The following is a 23,145-nucleotide window of genomic DNA, read 5'->3' as shown; positions in this document are numbered from 1 at the left end:
GACAATGACTGTGTTTGATTAATCCCAATGTTCCTACAACTTAACCACAAGTTATTGGTCCTTGTTGGTACCCAGCAAACGTGTGTCGAATGAATGAATACCTGCTGGCTTAGGTTCTTCGTAGGGCTAGATCCGGCCTTCCAGTTCAGGATCCTGTGAAGGTCAACCCTTACCCGCCAGTGCGAACTGGCGCTCGCCTCGGATAAGCATAGTTCTCACTGCGGAGGAAGTTAACCTCCTCTAACGATCTGTCATAGACATCTGCAGACAGAGCTTTTAAGAGAATTAAGGCCCGGCAGGTTGAATCCCTAGACCGCCAGCTTGGTCTCTAACAAGATTCTCACGTTTGACTACCGAGGACACGGGGATCAAAGAGAGCCGGAACTCTCTGGTAAGCTACGCTGTCCGCGGTAAAACCTTTCCCCTTGTTCCTGTCACAAATCTCGTCGCCTGAGCAACAGTGGGCGTCAACAAACGTAGGGCGGAAATAAGGATATAGTACACGTCTCCAGCTCAGCGCTAGCCCACACGCAGGCGCATTGACCCATTTCCGGCTGTAGTTCTCAGCCTACGGATGCAAACTGCGTCTGCGCCTTAATGGTGACGCGCCAAGGCCGACCAATAGCCTGAGTGGGCGTGGCTAGGGCTCGCCAGCGCGCACGCGCCAACCACATCCCTGTGGCCGTCTGGTACCCGAAGTGTCCCGCGTTCGTCATGTCGGCGTCGGTGGTGTCCGTCATTTCGCGGTTCCTGGAGGAGTACTTGAGCTCCACTCCTCAGCGGCTGAAGTTGCTGGACGCCTATCTCCTTTATATCCTGCTGACCGGGGCGCTGCAGTTCGGCTACTGTCTCCTCGTGGGCACCTTCCCCTTCAACTCTTTCCTCTCCGGCTTCATCTCTTGTGTGGGCAGCTTCATCCTAGCGGGTAATGATTCTGTATCCTGGTAATAATGTTCCACTTTGCTGCGCAGCTCCGTCCTCACAGTACCCTCTGGTAGTTTGTAGATGGCCGTCGCCTGTGAAGTCGTGCATACTTCTTATCTTGGGATCCAGGAAACAGGCTCAGAAATGTTGTCACGCGTCTAATGCGAAACAACTTCCTAGGAGCTGGAACTGAAGATGTAAAGAAACTCTCTTCTGGTGACCCCAGCGCAGTTAATACTGCTCTAAGGAAAAATCCCACCCCAACTTTAGTGTTGCTCTAATACAAGTTTAAAGTTTTTAGACCCTTAAATAAAAAAGTCAACCCCGAGCCATTTCTGTCACCTTGGCCTAATCCCTACTCCATCCAGGGGGAGGCAGGAACAGGAATATAAATACTGGTGATTGCTTGTGACGCTATCCAGTGGATGCTGGCTCATTAGTTGCCCCCACTTATTTTTGTGGACGATGTTCCCCTGTTGTTCTCATTATCCTGAACTCAATTTTTATTCACACAGTTGCGTGTTAGCTTTTCTTTCTGGCTTTCCGCATTTGATAATCTTGTAGACTTCCAGATTTAATGAGGATTGCCTCCACGAATTTCTTCTGAAGTATGACCTTTCTTGCCCCATGGAATTGAGTGAATACTGGGAACAGGTTTGGCTCAGGAATGTTAGCTACCAAGTGTATTATGGTCAGCAGTGTTTTGGGAGTTTATTAGCTATGGTTTGGACACAGACAAAATACAGCATGGGGCTTGTCTGGACACTTGATGTACAGTGATACCCCCTTAACACAGATCTCACATCACGTGTACACATTCACATTGCTAGCTCAGGCACCCTGGGGATAATTTTACTTTTCAGAACTTAAGTAGGCCTCCAGACATCATGACTTGTGCCCCAGTCAGAGCTAGAGCTGCAAAGTCAGCTTGTTCAGTAGTCACTGTCTTTGGATTTTGGTCCAGTTTCTTGAGGCTGCACCCTAGCTATCAGGATGTATTAGCACCATCAGCTCGACCTGACAAACCTCCTTACTTCACGACGATTTTATTAACCAACCAGGAGAAAGAACTTTGCTGAGAACCTTTGATTTATTTTTATTTTTATTTTTGCCTCTGTTATGGAAGTGTAGGAAGGGTGTGTGTGCTAAAAGCTGATTTTAAAAACGCCTCTGCTGATGCCACCCCATCTTTATGAGTCTCTGGGTAACATTGGTTTCCCAGGACTACATAGAAAAGAACGATATGCTGAAAAGTTAGGTTAGTGTGTAAAAGCCAGAGAGTTTCTTTTCTTCTTCTTTTTTTTTCTTTTGCAGGTGGCTTTTGCTTATGCCAAGTATTGTCTTTTAAAAATATTTCTTTTCAAAAATATTTTTGTGGGTGTCTCTGTGTGTATACATAGTGTATTGTGAAGTGTCAGTACATGTCTGTGTGCATGTGTGCATATGTGGAAGTCAAAGAACAGCAGCATTCAGTGGCTAGACTGGACTGGCTGGTTGGCCAAAGAGCTTGAGGGGGTGTCTTCCTGTGGTGAATTGTCTGTCTCCGTCCTGTTCTCTCCAGACCCACAGTTACAGATGTGAGTGCCACCCTACCAGGTCTTACATCAGATGCTGGGCATCTATCTGAACCTTATGCTTGAGGAAGGCCCTTTACCAACTGAGATATCTCTCCAGCTCCCAGTCCTGTTTTTGTGCCGGTTAAGGCTAAAATTGTCAAGTTCCAGTGGGCGCAATATGGCTTGTTACTGAATAGATTGCTTAGCAAAAGAACACAGTTAGTACTGAGACTGGTGTCAGTAGTGAGTACATTAGTAATGAGGACATTATTAGTAGTGAGGATGTTATTAGTAATGGACATTATTAGTAGTGAGGACATTAGTAATGACATTATTAATAGTGAGTACATTAGTAATGAGGACATTATTAGTAGTGAGGATGTTATTAGTAATGGACATTATTAGTAGTGAGGTCATTATTAGTAGTGAGAACAGTATTAGTAGTGAGATTGGTGTCAGTTGTGAGGACATTATTTATTACTAGTTCGAACCTTATTAATAGTGAGATTGGTGTCAGTAGTGAGGTCATTATTAGTAGTGAGGACATTAGTAATGAGGACATTACTAAATCTTTTAGGTAGCAGGCAATAGAATGAGAGAAAGTTATCATTTGTGTCTTCCTGCCCACCTCTGTGAACTCAGGGGCATTTTGCCACTGAGCTAAATCTTCAAATCAATCCATCCATCTTCTATCCATCAATCATCCATCCATCCATCATCCATCCACCCATCATCCATCCATTCATCCATCCATCCATCCATCCATCCATCCATCCATCCTCCATCAAACATCCATCTGTCATCCATCCATCCATCCATCCATCAATCCATCATTCTCCATCCATTCATCTGTCATCCATCCTCAGCCATTCACCCATTCATCTATCCACCCACCCATCCATCTTTTTTTGAGAAAGGGTTTTAGTGTGTAGTGCTGGCTGGAACTGTTGATCAGACTGACCTTGAACTCACAGAGATCCACATACCTCTACTTTCTGAATTAAAGATACGTGCCAGCAGCCTAAATTTACTAAATCCAACCTTTTTGCTAGCCCAGACCATTGCCTTGTAACTTGTTTAATGAAAAATTTGAAATTTGGATGTTTGGCCTTTGTTCATCTTGTTGAGACAGGAAATCTTATACCTGCTGAAGTTGTTTTTGTTTGTTTGTGTTTTGATTTTTTTTTTTTAACTTTTCTCTTTTTTAATTGGAAAAGAATGGAGGGGGCATTTTGACTGGTGAAGGGAGGTTCTAGGAAATGATATTGGAGGATTTTGAAGGACCACGCGGTGCTGAGTGCTGGAGCTTTGGGTGTCAGGTCTGTTCCTGTAGGCCGTCATCTGAGAATTAAAAATGACAGCGTGGGCTGTGAGGTGTCTCCATGGGTGAAGGTACTTGTCACCAAACCCGAGAACCACCGAGTTCGATCCATGGGACCTGCATGAGGGGAGGAGAGAACTGATCTCTGCAAGCTGTCCTCTCATGCCCACATGTGTGCACTCACACTAAGTTCATCACAAGTGAACAAACCAGCATCCAACAGCAGTGCATGTGTGCACTCACACTAAGTACATCACAAGTGAAGAACAAACCAGCATCCAACAGCAGTGCATGTGTGCACTCACACTAAGTTCATCACAAGTGAACAAACCAGCATCCAACAGCAGTGCATGTGTGCACTCACACTAAGTTCATCACAAGTGAACAAACCAACATCCAACAGCAGTGCATGTGTGCACTCACACTAAGTTCATCACAAGTGAACAAACCAGCATCCAACAGCAGTGCATGTGTACACTCACACTAAGTTCATCACAAGCGAACAAACCAGCATCCAACAGCAGTGCATGTGTGCACTCACACTAAGTTCATCACAAGTGAACAAACCAGCATCCAACAGCAGTGCATGTGTGCACTCACACTAAGTTCATCACAAGTGAACAAACCAGCATCCAACAGCAGTGCATGTGTGCACTCACACTAAGTTCATCACAAGTGAAGAACAAACCAGCATCCAACAGCAGTGCATGTGTGCACTCACACTAAGTTCATCACAAGTGAAGAACAAACCAGCATCCAACAGCAGTGCATGTGTGCACTCACACTAAGTTCATCACAAGTGAACAAACCAGCATCCAACAGCAGTGCATGTGTGCACTCACACTAAGTTCATCACAAGTGAAGAACAAACCAGCATCCAACAGCAGTGCATGTGTACACTCACACTAAGTTCATCACAAGTGAACAAACCAGCATCCAACAGCAGTGCATGTGTACACTCACACTAAGTTCATCACAAGTGAACAAACCAGCATCCAACAGCAGTGCATGTGTGCACTCACACTAAGTTCATCACAAGTGAACAAACCAGCATCCAACAGCAGTGCATGTGTGCACTCACACTAAGTTCATCACAAGTGAACAAACCAGCATCCAACAGCAGTGCATGTGTGCACTCACACTAAGTTCATCACAAGTGAAGAACAAACCAGCATCCAACAGCAGTGCATGTGTGCACTCACACTAAGTTCATCACAAGTGAACAAACCAGCATCCAACAGCAGTGCATGTGTACACTCACACTAAGTTCATCACAAGTGAACAAACCAGCATCCAACAGCAGTGCATGTGTACACTCACACTAAGTTCATCACAAGTGAACAAACCAACCATCCAACAGCAGTGCATGTGTACACTCACACTAAGTTCATCACAAGTGAAGAACAAACCAGCATCCAACAGCAGTGCATGTGTGCACTCACACTAAGTTCATCACAAGTGAACAAACCAGCATCCAACAGCAGTGCATGTGTACACTCACACTAAGTTCATCACAAGCGAACAAACCAGCATCCAACAGCAGTGCATGTGTGCACTCACACTAAGTTCATCACAAGTGAACAAACCAGCATCCAACAGCAGTGCATGTGTGCACTCACACTAAGTTCATCACAAGTGAACAAACCAGCATCCAACAGCAGTGCATGTGTGCACTCACACTAAGTTCATCACAAGTGAAGAACAAACCAGCATCCAACAGCAGTGCATGTGTACACTCACACTAAGTTCATCACAAGTGAACAAACCAGCCATCCAACAGCAGTGCATGTGTACACTCACACTAAGTTCATCACAAGTGAACAAACCAACCGTCCAACAGCAGTGCATGTGTACACTCACACTAAGTTCATCACAAGTGAACAAACCAGCCATCCAACAGCAGTGCATGTGTACACTCACACTAAGTTCATCACAAGTGAACAAACCAACCGTCCAACAGCAGTGCATGTGTACACTCACACTAAGTTCATCACAAGTGAACAAACCAGCCGTCCAACAGCAGTGCATGTGTACACTCACACTAAGTTCATCACAAGTGAACAAACCAACCGTCCAACAGCAGTGCATGTGTACACTCACCCTAAGTACATCACAAGTGAAGAACAAACCAGCATCCAACAGTAGTGCATGAGTACACTCACACTAAGTACATCACAAGTGAACAAACCAGCATCCAACAGCAGTGCGTGTGTATACTCACACTAAGTGTATCACAAGCATCCAACAGCAGTGCATGTGTGCACTCACACTAAGTGTATCACAAGCATCCAACAGCAGTTCCTTTCGGAAGTAAAGGACAGACTTGAAGTCGATGTAAGTTGTAGACTTGGAGGAAGAGCCCTTTAGCCTGATTCCCTTCACTCTTGCCTGGCTGTTCCTTTTGTATCTTGCATTTGCTCTTTGGAAATTGGCTCGTATGTTTTAAATTAGTTTAGAATGCTGCCATCAAACTTTAAAAGCCTGATGAGACACAGCGGTGTCTTCTGTCTCCTCCTGGCTGGGTGTGACTTCCTCAGGGTCTCAGGAAGGGGGTTGAGGTGACTGGCACTGGGATGAGCTTGTTCAGCAGTCTAGTATAGTATTGTAGGTTCTTAAAGGATCCGAGGAAGTCACTTTGCTTTCCGTTTCATTCTCTGCAGCTGACTGTTTATCTATGGCTAGCTCTTACTCCAGGAGGGACATCTGTCGCCTCTGAGTTAGCATTCCAGTGTTGGCAGCCTTTTCATTTCCTTTTTTACCTAACTGAAATCTGCTCATTTCAAGTTATTTAGGGAGGGGAAGTGGGAAATAGTTAAGTCTGTCCTTAAAATAAGTATGCCCAAAATAAGTCTTATTAGGCCAGCACTCCACCACCTAGCCCCGTCCGTTTAGTCTGTGAAATCACTGTTTTAAGTCACTTTACAACTTTGGTCCTTCTGTTCTCAAACTTAGGAAACAGTTTTGCCTTTTGAAAAACGGAGTGTTTGGGAGCTGGAGAGATGCTTGCAGAGCATGAAGAGCAGATCCCCCACACCACGTCAAAAGCCAGGCATGGCTACATGTGCCTGTAACCCCAGTGCTCAGGGCAGGACAGAATCAGGAGGATTGCTGAGTCTTGCCAGCTGCCAGCTGAGGTTAAGTCAGAGACCCTGTCTCAAAGGATGAGAGAGAGAGAGAGAGAGAGAGAGAGAGAGAGAGAGCGCGAGAGAGCGCGAGAGCGCAAGCATGCAGGACACCCAGTGGGCTCTGGCCTCTGAAAGTATACACATGCAGACATGTGCATCTGTACACATGCACATATACCACATGAACATACCACATTGGTACACTTAACAGCACACACGCGCACAAACACACACACACACACACACACACACACACACACACACACACACACTAAATTTAGGACATTTACAAAATAAAGTTTTAGTGCTCCCAGTTAAGAAACCTGAAAGGCGTTTGGATTTGAGGGACACCAGCGAGAGTGTTTTCTGTCCTAAGGAGCCATTGGCTTAGGTGGACTGGGGTCTGGCTACTTCCGGGAGTGTCTGTGGATTCCTCTTAGCTGCTGTCCAGCAGATTGGGAGTTTGCAGTTCATGGCTCACTGTCCTGTTTCTAAGTGCTCCTCCGTCTGTCCATCACTACTTTTCATTCTCGGCCCCTCAGGCTGCTTCCTGGCTGCACATCTCTGGTCTCTCGTCGAGCTTGATTTGACTTGTGAGCCTCATTGTGGTGTTCACCCGCGGTTGTCTGTGGCTCCCAAGCAGAGCTGTTGTTTTGTTCTGTTTGTTTTTTTGTGACACACAGGCTCTTTTGGGAGCCGGCCTCATGGATCTCCCCCCCTTCATCTCTGTCTGTTCTGTATGCTCCAGTGTCAGTGAGTTACATGCTGCCCCATGAGCACTGATGTTGGGCTCTGGTACCTTTATTGGACGTCTTCAGAACTTCCTTCACATCTTACATCTCAGTTTCCTCCCTGTGGAGACTTTTTCCTGACTCTCCCAGCAGACCCAGGCCTCTTGTGTCCCTGCTTCGCTCTGTGTGTGTAGGGTGGGGCTAAGGAAGGAGAGAGATGGGACTTTTCCCTTGGGCTGCATTTCTTGTGCTTGTCTGCCCTCTCGAAGGCAAGGGCAGATGCTTTCACATCTGTATCCTGTTATATTGTGACATGTCTTAACTTAAGGAACACCGAGTACTATTTCCAGGCTCTCTGCTCGAGTGCTGCAGATTCAACTGTGAGGAACACAGACGCGGTCCCTACTCTTACTGTGCACGTGGTACTGGTGAGGATGGGAGCCTGGTGGGCTCCCTGGCCCTTGCAATGCTCCTGCAGTGTGTGCCTAGTGTGCACACTTCCCTAAAGTGTGCTTTGTAACTTCCCACACTTCTCTCCATTTCTTTGCCTGTATTCACAGTTTATCTTGTATTTTAGTTTTTCACTAACAGTGAAAGTAGCCAGGAGCCCCTCCATCTTCCACTGAATCGCAGCAGCCTGCCTGCTCCCCTGCCTGTGCTGTCCATGGCTTCCCACTGTGGTGTGTGTCCCTCACATGCAGCCGCCAGCTGCTTCCCTGAGTCAGCTCATCTCTTGTTGGCTGAGCGACTTCTGTAGTTACCCTTCACTCAGCGTCGCGGATTTCCTCTCTCTCCGATCATTCTTTTAGACGTGCTCTCATGTTGTCTAATTTGAAGAAGCTGAACCAGACATGGTGATGCATATTTTAATCTTAGTGCTCAGGAGCCTGAGGCAGGAGGATCTCTGAATTTGAGGCCAGCCTGGTTTACATAGTGAGTTTTAGGCCAACCGAGGCCATGTATAAAACAACCGAGACCCTGTCTCAAACAAACAAACAAACAAACAGACAGACAGACAGACAGACAGACAGACATTCCATTTGACCCCAGGCACTCCTAGCCACCCTCTGTATCTTCTCCGCTATTGTAGACTTCTTAAGAGAATAGTCACTGTTTCTGCCTCCTCCCCACTTACTCCTCAGTGCTCCCCTGGTGGTCCGTCCCCACCACTTCCAACTGTCTTGCCATGTTGCCAGATGGAGCAGTCGTCTGCCTCACCTTACCTCGCTGCTCAGTGTTTAGCATTTAGCTCAGTTGGCTCGTTCTTTCCGAGTGAAACACTTGCTTCTCCACACTCTTGTGGCTGTCTCCTCTTTGCTCCCTGGCACCTACTGTCTTTTCCTCTCTGCTGTGCTGGGTGTTTCATTTCCCATTTCTTTCCATAGGTGAATTTAAGTTCCATCTGTATGCGTACGTCATGTTATTTATGTTCTTAGTTTGAGCCTGCCCTCTGAGTTTCAAATTCGTAAATCCAGTTCCTGACTTCATTTCTCTTCTTGATGTCTGTCTTGTCTCGAGTGTATATATCTCAAATAGAACCTTCTCTGCCCAGCCATCTGCTTCTTCACCAGCAGGGTATTTAGGAGTCTCTCGGATCCCAGAATTTCTCTTGACTCCCACATCATTTCACTAGCAAGCTCCAGAATATAGAAGTCTCGTCTCTTTCATTTCTGCTGATTTTTACCCCCAGCCCTGAACTTGTCAGTACCGAAGTCAGTCATGTCTAGTCCCACAAACCATTCTTCACTGCAGTTCTGACTTTAAAGAATGTCGGTCATTTATGTCACACAGCTACTTGGACCCCGCAGTGCTTTACGTTGCCCTTTAGCTAAGGCCAGACTCTTCTGGCCGCTGACATCGGGAGTCTCTGACTTGTTATGCCGAAGACGCGTCAAGACTGCTTTTACTGCCTTGTTGCTCTGTCCCAGATCTTCATGCGGAAGGCTTCAAACATGGCGTTAGTAGCATTGTAAAAGACGACTTTCTAGTGTGTCCAGCTCCATTTTCTTCACAGTGTGCTCCCTGCCCAGAATTTTCTTGTCTGTTTGCTGAATTATCACTGGAAACACTTGTGTTTGTCTCCACAGACTGTGAGTTCCTTGGGAGCCAGACTCCTGTCTGTCTGGCTCTGCGCCACATTCCCAGCATCCAGAATGATGCTTGATAAATATTTTGCTGAACAAACGAGCATTTAAGGATGATGAAATAGAACTGCTGAAAAGGGACAGGCTGCCTCAGGAGGAGTCGACTGCCATCTGTAGAAGTGCTCAGGGAGATGCTGAAGGCTCATTTCTGCAGCAAGCATGTTTCTTTCCCTTTCTTGTGTCCAGAGCAGCTGAGGAATGTGACGTGTTTATGAATAACAGGTTCTGGAGGGGTTGTAGTTCTCATGGGGCAGCTTATCTAACCCTGGACATGCTAAGTATCCTTTAGAAAACTTCCCAGGTTCTTCTTGGAGGCTCCTTCCTGCATGCCCATCTCCCCCCCACTTCTCAGACAGTGTCCTGCTTACTTTCTGTTGCTGTGGTCAACACTGTGACCAATGGGGCGTGGGGAGGAAAGGGCTTATTTGGTTCACATGTTACAGCTCATCACCAAGAGAAAGCAAAGCAGGAACATGGAGGTAGAGACTGAAGCAAAGGCCATGGAGGAGTGCTGCTAACTGGCTTGCTCTCCATGGCTTGCTCAGCTTGTTTCCTTATACCACCCAGGACCACCTGCCTGGGAGTAGCATTGCCTACAGTGGGCTGGGTCCTCCCATATCAATCATCAATTAAGAAGATACTGGAGATGGCTCAGCACTTAAGAGCACTGATTGCTTTCCAGAGGACCCAGATTCAGTTCCTAGCATCTATGTGGCTGTTCACAGCGGTCTGTAACTCCACTTCTAGAGGGTCTGACGTGCTCTTCTAGACTACTAGGGCACCAGGCACACAAATGATGCACAGACATACATGCAGACAAAACACCTGAGAAATAAAATAAAATGAAATAAGTTTTTTTTTTTTTTTTTAAACAAAGGAAAGAAATGCCCCCCAAACATGCCCATAGGCTATTCTGGTGGAGGCAATTCTCTTCTCGCAGCCGGCTCTAGTTTATGTCATGTTGGCAAAACAGCCTGTACTGGAGTAGGCATTTTATGTATCACATGGGGTGTTGGGAGGGGTAGAGAGATGGTTCAGCAGTTAAGGGCACACACTGGCTGCTCTTCTAGAGGACCCAGGTTCAATTCCCAGTACCTATGTGTGGCTTACAAGCATTCATGTTACTCCAGTTCTGGGGGTCTAATGCTGTCTACTAACCTCCTTGGGCACTAGGCAGGCACATGATGCATGTATGTACACATAGAGTAAACATTTTTTCAAAAATGGGGTTTTGGTCTTGACCTCTGAGGTACGTTGAATGCTTTGGGGTTTGTGCACTACCGAATTTGAGTTATTCTGGTCATTTTAGGGGTGGCATCAGTCCATGGCTGTATCCACCTTCACATAGCTTTTCTCTTGTTCCCTTACAGTTACAACAAACACTGTCTCACTTTCTATCGTTCTGTATCTTTTTCTCTAGCGTTTTTGTTAGATTGCAACCAAGTAATAGAATATTTATATATAAAATAAAGATATAAGCATAATAATTATATATGAAAGTTAAAGTTTTAGAAGAGCAGAGGGGGCCCGAGGCAGACCAGTTGCTGCAGAAGCATGAGGACTTGAGGTAGGGTCCCAGCACTGAATCGTGAGCTTCAGCTTCAGTGAGAGATCCTGCCTCAAAAGATACAGTGCGTGGACTGGAGGGATGGCTCAGTAGTTAAGCTCACTTCCTGCTCTTCCAGGGGATCTGAGTTTGGTTCTCAGGATCTACATCCAGGACTCACAGCTGCCTGCCTGTAACTCTCAGCTCCAGGGAATCCAATGCCCTCTTCTGGCTTCCAGGAGCACCTGGATACACAAGTCGTACAGAGACAGCATACACACACACACACACACACACACACACACACACACACCACTGGTCTCCACACATGTATGTGTGCACCTACCCTTACACACATGCACACAGGAACATATACATACAACACCACAGACACATGCAAAAAGAGACCTGGAATGAGTCATTGCTTTTGGCTTCTTTTCATTCAGTAAAAGTGGATAGCTTTATTGTCAGTGTATAGAGAATTTACCTCATTCTGAATAGTTGCATAGGATTTCATTGCAGGTCTGTAGTATAAGTATTCCCGTTGATGATATTTGGACCATTTCCTTTTTTCTTTCAAATTTACAAACATACTATGTTTTGTAAGACATATTCGTCAGTCAAAAGATAAAAACATTTTAAATATTAAGTAGTATTGCAGTTGTTTTCCCCAAAAGGTGGTTTAACTGACCTTTCACGGCATGGTTTTAAGTGGTTCCCTTATCCAGTCAGTGTCCTTCAAGATCAGTGCACTTCCATGGTGTGTCTGTGCCTAGTGATGAAAACTGTTGCTATGGTGATGAACTCTGGAGCACTGGTCTGATCATTCTCTCCTTTGAGTGGATTCTTCTTTGTGAATGCTGGAATGGCTGCCAGCCTGCAGCAGGTGTGATTATTTATTGCAGCAATAAAGGTATTTGAGCAGATAAGACCCCTGGAGCTTCTTTTCATGTCTGGGTGATTGGCTGCTGCCTGGTTAGAGACTTCAGGGATACAGAAATGTGGCAGGAGAGATCACTGTCAGGAGTCCTATGTGTTAGGTCTTCTGCTGTTTTTGAGATGGATAAGCAGCCACTAGCACTTTATCAAAGATAGTTAGCTGCAGTAGCAGGTCTGTATGTCTAATTTCTGCTGTGTGTTATGCATGCATCTTGTAGAAAATGTTCAGTATTTCATAGGGTTTTCATTCAGCCCAACTTCTGTTTCTACTGTATCTATAGCCCTGTGTAGATATAATTAGACATCTTTAAATCACTAGATTAAGAAAATTCTTAGGGTTGGGGGAGATATATTTGTGAATACGCTTAGTTTTAGCATAACTCTGAGGTATCATTTTTCCCCTTTATTTTTCCTTTAAATAAATAGTTAAGATTACAAATGTGAGCCAGGCAGTGGTGGTACATGCCTTTAATCCCAGCACTCGAGAGGCAGAGAGCTCAAGGCCAGCCTGGTCTACAGAGTGAGTTCCAGGACAGCTAAGCCTACACAAAAAAACTCTGTCTTGAAAAACCAAAAACAAACAAGCAAAAAACAAAAAATGTAAAAATATATAAAATTTGATGTATTTTTCTTTAGTTTTTGCAGTTTTTATTTATTGTATGTATGTATGCATGCTATCAGGCTTGTTGGCAAATGCCTTCAACAATAAGCTACCTCACAGCCCTATTTTAGTTTTAGTGTCTTGAGACAGTTGTCTTATGTAGCTCAGGTGTACCTTGAACTTGCTGTGGAGTGGACTTTGAATGGATCCCATCCTTCATCTGCCTCGGAAGTGCTGGGTGTCCGAACCGTTACCTAGCTTGGGATCAGTTTTTAAATTCTCTGATTTAACTACCTCCTAGATCAAGAGAGAGAGCATTGTCATACCATACAGGGTTCCTCTTTGTCCATGAAAGATGAAAACCACTGTCCTGACTTACTTTGCCTAGTTTGTTTATTTGTTGTTACTTTGCTTTTTTGAGATGGGGTTTTAACTATGTAGCCCAGACTGGCCTCAGACTTGTGGCAGTTCTCCCTCTCCTCACCCCTCCAAGTTCTGGGGTTACAGATGTATGCCATCACACCTGGCTGTTTTGTGTAGTTTTAAGGTTCTGTATGTACGGAACCATCTAGCATGTATTCTTTATGTCCGGATTGTGGTGGCTAACATGTCATGAAGTTCATTCATTTTGCATCCAGCAGTCAGACGTTCCTTTTCACTGCCATATAGTATTTCTTTGTTTGCATGCACTGTGTGTGCTATGAGTAGACACTGAATGTTTCTAGCACGGTGCACACTGTAGGCCTAATTCCTGTGCATGCCTCTTGGGTGTACGTGTGCACTCATTTTCTTAGAGGAGAATTTTCATCATGGGATGTAGTTGTATATTCACTAGAAATAGTTTGTTTTATACTTCTAGATAGTGACTTTTGTGTTTTGTTTCTTACCCAGTTTGTCTGAGAATACAGATCAACCCCCAGAACAAGGCGGATTTCCAGGGCATCTCTCCAGAGCGGGCCTTTGCTGATTTCCTCTTTGCCAGCACCATCCTGCACCTTGTCGTCATGAACTTTGTTGGCTGAACTGCTCCCGTTTCCTTCATTGTGGAGTTGGAGACTGGCAGAATGTAAGTGATGGTCACAGCCATGTCCCATTGTGTTGATTTTAGCGGTGAAATGAGGTGGGCTGGTTCTGCTTCAAGGGGATGAGTTCCCATAGTGCTGTGAGATGTTTGCAGGATTTCCTGGAGGCCCAAAGTTGGTTTTATCAGCATGACCATCAGCCTGTTGTTCCCAACGGTCATATTCTTCATGTCTGCAGATCATTAAAGTACAGGATATGAGTGTTTACCTGAAGTGAACACACTGAATTTTACTAGTAACTTACGAAAGAAATTAACTCAAAATTTAAAACTTTTATTTTTGTTATTTTAGACAGGGTTTCTCTATGTAGCCCAGGCCAGTCTCAAACTTACAAGCCTCCTGCCTCAGCATCCTGCCTGCTGGGACTACAGGTGGGCACCCAAAGATTTTTGAAGAATGATAAATTGCAAGGTTTGCTTTTAGATTTGTTCTTGAAGTTTTTTTCCAATTTCGATTGCCATTGATGTTAAATGTAGCCATTGTTACCTGATAGGCATTCAGTGTGAATGAGTGTTAGTTGGTACTCACTAACGTGTGTCCCAAACTTAAATGATAAAGTTGATTAACTTGGGAGAAGATTTGGAACCAGACCATTAATTAGCATTTGGTTCATTTGCTACATCCCTTGTTGGGCACTGAAGCCACTCCTGCCCCCAAACAAACTTCACAGAATTCTGATAGAGAAACAGAAGTGGGCCTAGATCCCTCTTGTAGAACTGAAAGCCTTCTCTGCCCTCCCTCCCTTCATAGGTTGTGTGACCTCCTCTCCACCCGCTCCTCGTGTCTTAGTTAATCTCCTGTTGCTGTGGTAAGACAGCGTGGCAAAAGCAACTTGTAGAAGAAAGTGGTGTTCATGGGTGCAAAGGGTTAGAGTCTGTGACTCTAATGGTAGGGATTATGGCAGCAGGCAGGCAGACATGGTGCTGGAGCAGTATTTGAGAGCTTATATCTTGAGCCACAAGCATGAAGCACAGAGCTAACTGGGAATGGTCTGAGCTTTTGAACCTCCTCCAACAAGGCCACACCTCCTAATCCTTCTCAAACAGTTCCACCTACTGGATGAAAGCATTCACACATACGGACCTGTGACCATTCAAACTGGCACAGCTCTGATGCAGAGTCTTCAAGCTGTAATAAGTACATGGATTTTTTTCCCCCATACACATATCAGTATTGTTCCTTTGATGTGAGAAAATGAGCCCGGGACCGTCCAGTAACTTCCCCAGTTGCAGTTATGTGGTTATAGAGTAGCCTCTGTTTGCTGATGCTTTGGCCTAGTGCTTGTGCAACTTACTGATGAATGTCTGTGCTCTTTTCTTTGCGCCATAGTGGTTAACACTGTTGTTTCTAGGTGGTAGGAGAAGAGAACCTTAGAAAATAACCTTTTGGGGGAAAAGATTTTAGGACCAACCTCTGTACAACACTACATGGAAACCTGTGTTTTTGTACTGAAAGCCTCAGAACTCACACAAGAAGCACCAGAGTGACACATGGCAGAGTACATGCGGTGATGTGACAGTCACTGTATTTCATTTTCTAGCAGGAACTAGTCATTCCCTTGTAATGGCACGTAAATTCACCTTCAAAACAGTTGTTTGTTTGGGTAAAGCTTTGATTTTAGGAAGTGGTAACTTGTTGGGATGCTTTAGTCCCTGAAAACATTTGAGAACCACTTTATCCTAACCATCCTAATACAGTTTCAATCCTTGGAAACCTGACCTGCTCTCCATCCTTCCTTCATCCCTATTCAGTCAGTGCCTGTTACTGGAATAAAAGGAAACAGTCGAGACCTAAATCTCAAAAAGTGTGAACAAAAACAAAAGAAACGAACTAGGCAGTGGTGGCGCACACCTTTAATCCCAGCACTCAGGAGGCAGAGGCAGGTGGATCTCAGTGAGTTCAAGGCCAGCCTGGTCTACAAGAGTGAGATCCAGGAAAGGCGCAAAGCTACATAGAGAAACCCTGTCTCGAAAAACCAAAAAACCAAACCAAACCAAACCAAACCAAAACAACAACAACAAAAACCAAACCCCCAAAAACCTTAAACAAAAGAAACGAGGCTGTGTCATAGTTAGGGTTTCTGTTGCTGTGGAGAGACACCACGACTACAGTAACTCTTACAAAGGAAAACATTTAATTAGGACGGGCTTATAGTTTCAGAGATTTAGTCCATTACTGTCATGGCAGTGTGCGGGCAGACATGGTGCTGGAGAAGAAGGTGAGCGTGAGCAGCAAGACCTGGTTTGAGCTTCTGAGACCTCAAAGCCCACGCTCAGTGACACACTTTGTACAAGGCCACACCTAATAGTGCCCCTCTCTATGGGCCTGGGGGCCCATTTTCTTTCAAACCACCACACTGGGAGTGTATTTCATCTGGTAGTGTGCCTTGGGTTCAGCACCAGCATTGCACAAACCAGACATAGTGGTGCATGCCTGTCATCCCAGCACTCAGGAGGCTAAGGCAGGAGGATTCGAAATTCAAGTTCATCCTCAGCTGTATTGGAGGTCAGCCTGAACTACATGGGACTTTGTCTTAAGTAAGGTAAAGGCCTATAAACGTAGAGTTGGAACGTAACGTGACTAGAGTGTTACCAGAGATCAGACAAAATGCTGTGGGAGACTGAGAAAGGGTGAGTGTGCCTGAGAGAAGTAGCTGCTGAGAGGATCACAGCTCTTACCAGTTACCAGTTACCGTTTCCATTGGATGCCTCGAGTGTAGCTAGAAAATGGAGCCTCCGATGTGGACCGCCTCGGGTTGACGTGAATACTAGGTGTGAGTCTTTGGTCTTCTGGAGAGATGTTGAAACAGCTGTGTCTTCTGATTGCCTCACTAGGTTTGTGAAGGTGTTTCCTAGATGAGTTATGGTATGTATTTAGGAAGGGACAAAACACATTTCAAGGATGTTCTCAAGGCTCAGAAAGGTAGCAGATCATGGAAAGTTATTTCTGGTGCTCTCATGATTCGGGGAGGCCTTGGCTCCCAAGAACTCAGTATTTCAGAATTATGACAAGACAGAAAGCAGGCTCAGCAGAACCCGTGTAGTGCAGATCATAGTCCCAGCCCAGGACCGCCTGCTCAGCTGGGAATCGTGGGCTCAGAGTATGCAGAATCTTCCACCCCAGATGCAGTGTTCAGTCACTGTGCGGAGAACAGCCTCATGGGAGTGGTGGGACATGCTCTTCTCTGGGGGACGGCCCAGCACATTTTCCAGAGGTCTTTCACTGACATACACCACCCCGCTCCACACATCCATTTGTTCCATCTATGTATGGTTTTAATTTAGCTCCACCATGCCAAACCTGTTAAACATAGTTTTCAAGTGAGGTCTCAGTAGTTACAGTAACTCGGAAGGTAGGATAACAAAGTAAGACAAAAACAAAACTGCTCCATGCTCTGAGGAAACACTTAGGAGCATGGTAGGAGTGACTTCCTTATTCCTAGTGTGGGGTTACAGGACAACGTGTTTTTGAGCTAGATTCTCATGTTGCTGCCTAACATTCCTATTTTCCAGTTGAGAGTTGCACATTTAAATCTATAATGTAACTGATTTTTAATTAATTTGAAGGTGACATTCAGCCAGCAAGAAAGGGCGGATCAAAGAAAATGGCACTGAGCTGGAAAAATCAGTGTGGTTCAGGGGAGCTGGGGAGGAGCAGATGGAGTCCCACTGGATGTTTTTGTGAGTGTTCGTGCAAGGCCATTTTATTTTCAAATGGTCTCAGAAAGATGACCTCGCCATTCCCGTTTGTAGGTCAGGTTGAGAGATCCAGAGAGCCTTGTGAGAAATCCTTTGTTGTTTTTGGCATTAGACAGGGTCCCTTGTAGTCCAAGGTCACTTCAAACACCTATGTCCTGAAGGATGACCTTGTACTCCTGATCCTTGCGCCCTCTGCCTCCCACATGCTGAGATTACAAGTATAAGCATTTCCCAGACCCAGTTCCAGATTCCCTTTTTAATTTTTAAAATATTTTCATTTTAAATTATGTATATGTGTGTAAGTATGTGTGGGTTTGTGCCTATGAGTACCAACCTCTGCCCAGTTACCACCCCAGTCCATTTATGCTGCCTGCACCCCTGTGGAAGTGGGACCATCTGCTGCAGCCTGGGTTGCCCACCTGGATGTTACCCTCTAAGCTCTGCTGCCCCTAGTGGCGCTTCCTTTGCTGAGGGCATCACAAAGCACGTGGGACAACAAAAGCCAGTTCCCTTCCAGTCAGAGTGGGGCAGCAGAGGCTCGGGGGAGCTGAATTGCTCACCAGGGGTTGCTTTACATCCTGGCCAGCAGTGGGCAGTGTTGAGCTAGGAATCCTCTGCACCACCCCAGGGGTGTGTTCACAGGGTTTTCCTCTCTTGTCAGCTGCCTTTCTTCTGGACTCTTTATTGCCTCCAGCAGTGAGCTCCTGCTGGCAACAACCTTTAATTTTGTAGTCGATAAGTGGGCTCTTCCCCCTTTTCTCAGTACCTTAGCCTCTCCGGGCGGGAAGGTGAGGTTAATTCTGTACGATTAGTCTTAATAGCTAAAAACATTGATTGACTTTTAATTGGTGGCTGAATTCTTCTGGTTGGTCTTTTAGATAGAGAGTCAGATGTAGTTAGATTTATGTGTGTGCATGTGTGCATGTGTGGGGGTGTGTGTCTGTGGATGTGGATGTGTGCATGTGTGTGTGTGTGTGGATGTGGATGTGTGCATGTGTGGGGGTGTGTGTGTCTGTGGATGTGTGCATGTGTGGGGGTGTGTGTCTGTGGATGTGGATGTGTGGGGGTGTGTGTCTGTGTTTGTGGATGTGTGCATGTGTGGGGGTGTGTGTCTGTGGATGTGGATGTGTGGGGGTGTGTGTCTGTGGATGTGGATGTGTGTCTGTGTTTGTGGATGTGTGCATGTGTTGGGGTGTGTGTCAGTGGATGTGGATGTGTGCATGTGTGGGTGTGGGTGTCTGTGGATGTGTGCATGTGTTGGGGTGTGTGTGGATGTGTGCATGTGTGTGGGGTGTGTGTCTGTGGATGTGGATGTGTGCATGTGTGGGGTGTGTGTGTCTGTGGATGTGTGCATGTGTGTGTGTGTGTGTGTGTGTGTCTGTGGATGTGGATGTGTGCATGTGTGGGGTGTGTGTGTCTGTGGATGTGTGCATGTGTGTGTGTGTGTGTGTCTGTGGATGTGTGCATGTGGGGGGGTGTGTGTCTGTGGATGTGTGCTTGTGTGGGGGTGTGTGTCCTGTGATGGGATGTGTGCATGTGTGGGGTGTGTGTCTGTGGATGTGTGCTTGTGTGGGGGTGTGTGTCTGTGGATGTGGATGTGTGCATGTGGGGGGTGTGTGTCTGTGGATGTGTGCTTGTGTGGGGGTGTGTGTCTGTGGATGTGTGCTTGTGTGGGGGTGTGTGTCTGTGGATGTGGATGTGTGCTTGTGTGGGGGTGTGTGTCTGTGGATGTGTGCATGTGTGGGGGTGTGTGTCTGTGGATGTGGATGTGTGCATGTGGGGGGTGTGTCTGTGGATGTGGATGTGTGCATGTGGGGGGGTGTCTGTGGATGTGGATGTGTGCATGTGTGGGGGTGTGTCTGTGGATGTGGATGTGTGCATGTGTGGGGATGTGTGTCTGTGGATGTGGATGTGTGCATGTGGGGGGTGTGTCTGTGGATGTGGATGTGTGCATGTGGGGGGGTGTCTGTGGATGTGGATGTGTGCAGCCATGACACATGGTCAGAGGACAGCCTATAAGGAGCTGTTGGGCCTGAAACTCAGGTTGTTGGGCTTAGCAGGTGTCTTTGCCCATTGATCCATCTCATCTCAGCCCTATTTTTAAATTATTTTAAATTTATTTTCAGTTTTGTTTGAGGCAGTCTTGCTCTGTGGCCAAGGCTACCCTTGAACTCATGATTTGCTCCTTGCCTCCTGAGTGTGGGACTACAGGAGGTCACTGCTGTACCCGGCTCATGCAGATCCTGTCCTCATCCCCTGGCGACTCCAGCCCTAAGTCACTGTCCCTCACCGGGCTGCATTTGTCACAATGCTTTAAAATTGTCCACTCCTGCCCTGCCCTGCCCTGCTCCCGGGTTCCTGAGAAGGGGGACCTTACGCTGATGACAGGCCTCAGTTTCCCTGCCTGTACACTGAGGAGCTTGCTTGGCCTCCACCAGTTTCTTTCAGCTGTTACTTTTCATTAATGTTGTTTATGATGGTCACTGTGTTTTGTGGACTCCATTTGGGCTTTGCGCTCTCTCTCTCTCTCTCTCTCTCTCTCTCTCTCTCTCTCTCCACTTGTGACTTTTTATTCATATTCCTACTGTCTGGTCACTGAAGGTGGAACATTAAAGTAGGATTGTTCAAAATAAAACGTTCAGTGTTACAGAACCGACCATCTATAAAATGTTCTCTTGCTACCACAGTCCCACATTTTTAGGCTTTATGTATCTTCCTTATGCACCTTTATATCAGTGCGTATAGTTTTCTTGCCTGCCCTGTGGTAGGCAGACAGAGAGCCGCGCTTCTGCGTTATACCCAAGGAAATAGCCTTGGCGAATTTCAGTTGACTTTAGCCCTTGCTACATGGACTGAGTGGGCACGCCATAGTGGACGTTTGGAGCCTGAACATGTTGCTGTCTGTTTTTAAGAACTTTTAAATAATAATTATATCTATCATAATATATATATTGTTATACTATATTACATATATGATGTGTATGTTTACTTGTATATAACAATATTACACATGTATACCATATATTACACATATGGTATATATACATATATGGTATATATACTCTACATATTACATATATGGTATGTGTATTTCCTGTTAGATTGTGTTTGTTAAAATATTAAACTTGCTTTCTTTTTAAATGGGAAAATTGAAGAGACGTTCATAGGAAGAGAAACACAGAACCTTAGGTGTTTCTGCAGTCAGGCATTGTTACTGTGGTACAGGAGAGCTGTACGGGAATGCAGACTGGCAGGCTTGACGTCATCCAGTCAGGGCTGACCCTACTGGCATCTTGTTCTGGGTCTGAACTACCCACAACAGTAGCTACTAGTCAGTGGTTGATGTTGGTTGATGGATATCTGGAAAGGGACTCACGAAGGAACTAAGTTTTAATTTCCTTATGTTTTATTTTTTTAGACAGGCTTTTCTGAATCCTTGGCTGTCCTTGAATTCAATATATAGCCAAGGAAGACCTTGAACTTCTGATCTGTCTCCACTTCCCAACTTCTGGGATTATAGACAGGTGCCACCGTGCCTGGTTTCAATGAATGAAACCCAGAGTTTCATGCATGCCACATAAGTACTCAGCCAACTGAAGTATATCCCCAGCCCAACCCATAATTTCACCTACTTTTAACTGAATTTTAAGAAATCTGTGTAGGTCCAGACTACTCGGTTGGAGAGCAGAGCTCTGGATACACTTTCAAAGCTATCAGGTTCTAGTTTTTCATTTCTGAAACGAGAGGATTAGCCTATTTAGTGATTTCTGGAGTGTCCTTCACTTTTAGAAGTTACGATCTGGGCCTTGTAACATTCGAGTGATTCAGACTGAACTCTGCTCTTGGGAGTTTTGCACAGTGGTCTTTGATTTCTGTCAGCCTCAGTTGCTGTTTTAATTGGGTGATCAGAATCCAAGGAAAGATGGATTTGGTGGTAGCTGTCCAGATAGTGTCTGGGTAGAGCGAGCTGGGAGGAGCTCATCCCAGGAGGTGACCTGACGTCACCATTTTCATCTCTGTAGACAGTGCTCTTCCTCATCCCTTGCGTCTCACCTTGCAGGCCCGGCTGGGCAGATGGTACACTTTGCTGCTTGGGTGAAAGAAGGAATCTCCTGCTCCCTTTCTCAATTGGTGTCTTCCATTTGTGTGTCTCACTATCACGGAGGAGGTTTTGTGGCAGGTTTTGCTAGCCTTTACTCTGCTTAACAGTTGAAAACGCTCTTCTGAGTTGTCCACTGGGCCCAGTTGTACTGAGCTAACATTTTAGAAATCCTGAAGCCTCTGTTTGAATACTCGCTAAGTACATCTCTGGAAAAGGAGGGAATTGGATCTTCTGGAACCTCCTGCAAAGACACTTTATTTCCTGAGCCCTCTCCCTCTACGTAGACTGGCCTGAGTGTCTTAGGATCAAGTGTTTAGTATCAGAAGTCCACCCAACCAGGCATCAACCCAGCCGCGTCTGCAGGCATTTCCCATTTACCCGAAGTAACTGTCTTTAAGGAAACACAGAATCACTTCTTCTGAAGACCCTGACCCTTTGTGAATGTTTGAGAAGTCTTACCTTCTGTCTTGAGGCTGTCGTCCAATTGGGCGTGAGGACTTGTGAGGACTTTGAGGGCAGGAAGGTGAGGAGGGCTGGTGCAGGTGAGGATTGCTAAGTTGGAGAGCTGCAGGCCGGTTTCTTCAGCTCCTTGCCCGCCATTTTTGGTGAGCTTGGAATTTAGGTGTGAGCGTTGTCTTTATAGATACTACTCTCATACAGTGCTCGGGAAAACAGCCGGCCTTCTTCTGGTTCTTGTAGTCTGGCTGCATTGTCTCATGCTTGGGAGTGAGTGCCGCAGCTGTCTCACGGGTTGAGAGTCAGATGGAAGGATTTGGGACGTGACATTTTACCTTTCTGCTTCTGTCTTTCAGGTTCACTCTTTGACGTCCCTGGATAAGAATTCTTGAGATGACAGCTTGTTGAACATTGATTCTTCAGTTGTACTTAACTGTGACTGACTGGGTATGAGCTGACGGGCGTCCAGAGAACGAACTCCCCTGGCCTGTAGACCCGCTTCACAGTGCGGTCTGTTAACACGAAACCTGCCTTCCCCGAAGTGTAACCCTTACTTTCCAAATTAAACTGAGTTTCTCTGCCGCTCCTCCTCGCTGTGCCTCCGACTGCCATTTTTCCTTTTCACACTCGTGTGAAGATCGGTTCCCTTCAGCCCCGTGTGCTCACAAGCTCTCCTGTGTTGTTAACTTGTGAACCTTCACCTTCATTTTAAGTAAGCAGCTGTCATTGAGGTTAGTGACAAAGGACAGTGCTGACAACCTGGAAAATGGCAGTCCTTCGTCCTTTTGCCGGACCAGGCAATCCTCTACTAATCTGTCATCGTCTGGAACTGTACTGCCAAGCACTTTGTCAGAAACTGAACTGTGTGTGTGCTTTCACAGTACATCTGTTTCCACGTGCTTCTGGTAAAGAGTGAAATG

At 45.8% G+C, this 23,145-nt stretch overlaps 1 protein-coding gene across 1 annotated transcript; it reads left to right on the top strand.

Annotated features, from left to right (window-relative positions):
- Positions 1-636: 636 nt before the first annotated feature.
- Positions 637-22,817, top strand: Dad1 (defender against cell death 1). The gene is made up of 3 exons (XM_036198599.1): positions 637-925; positions 13,779-13,953; positions 22,582-22,817. Exons 1-2 carry the CDS (start codon positions 715-717, stop codon positions 13,907-13,909), a joined length of 342 nt encoding a protein of 113 aa, XP_036054492.1. The 5' UTR covers positions 637-714; the 3' UTR covers positions 13,910-13,953; positions 22,582-22,817.
- The last annotated feature ends 328 nt before the right edge of the window (positions 22,818-23,145 follow it).

Source organism: Onychomys torridus, chromosome 9, assembly GCF_903995425.1.
Source record: "Onychomys torridus chromosome 9, mOncTor1.1, whole genome shotgun sequence".
Classification (NCBI taxonomy): domain Eukaryota; kingdom Metazoa; phylum Chordata; class Mammalia; order Rodentia; family Cricetidae; genus Onychomys; species Onychomys torridus.
The sequence above is the reverse complement of the archived record's forward strand: the minus strand, read 5'-3'. Positions and strand labels throughout refer to the sequence as shown.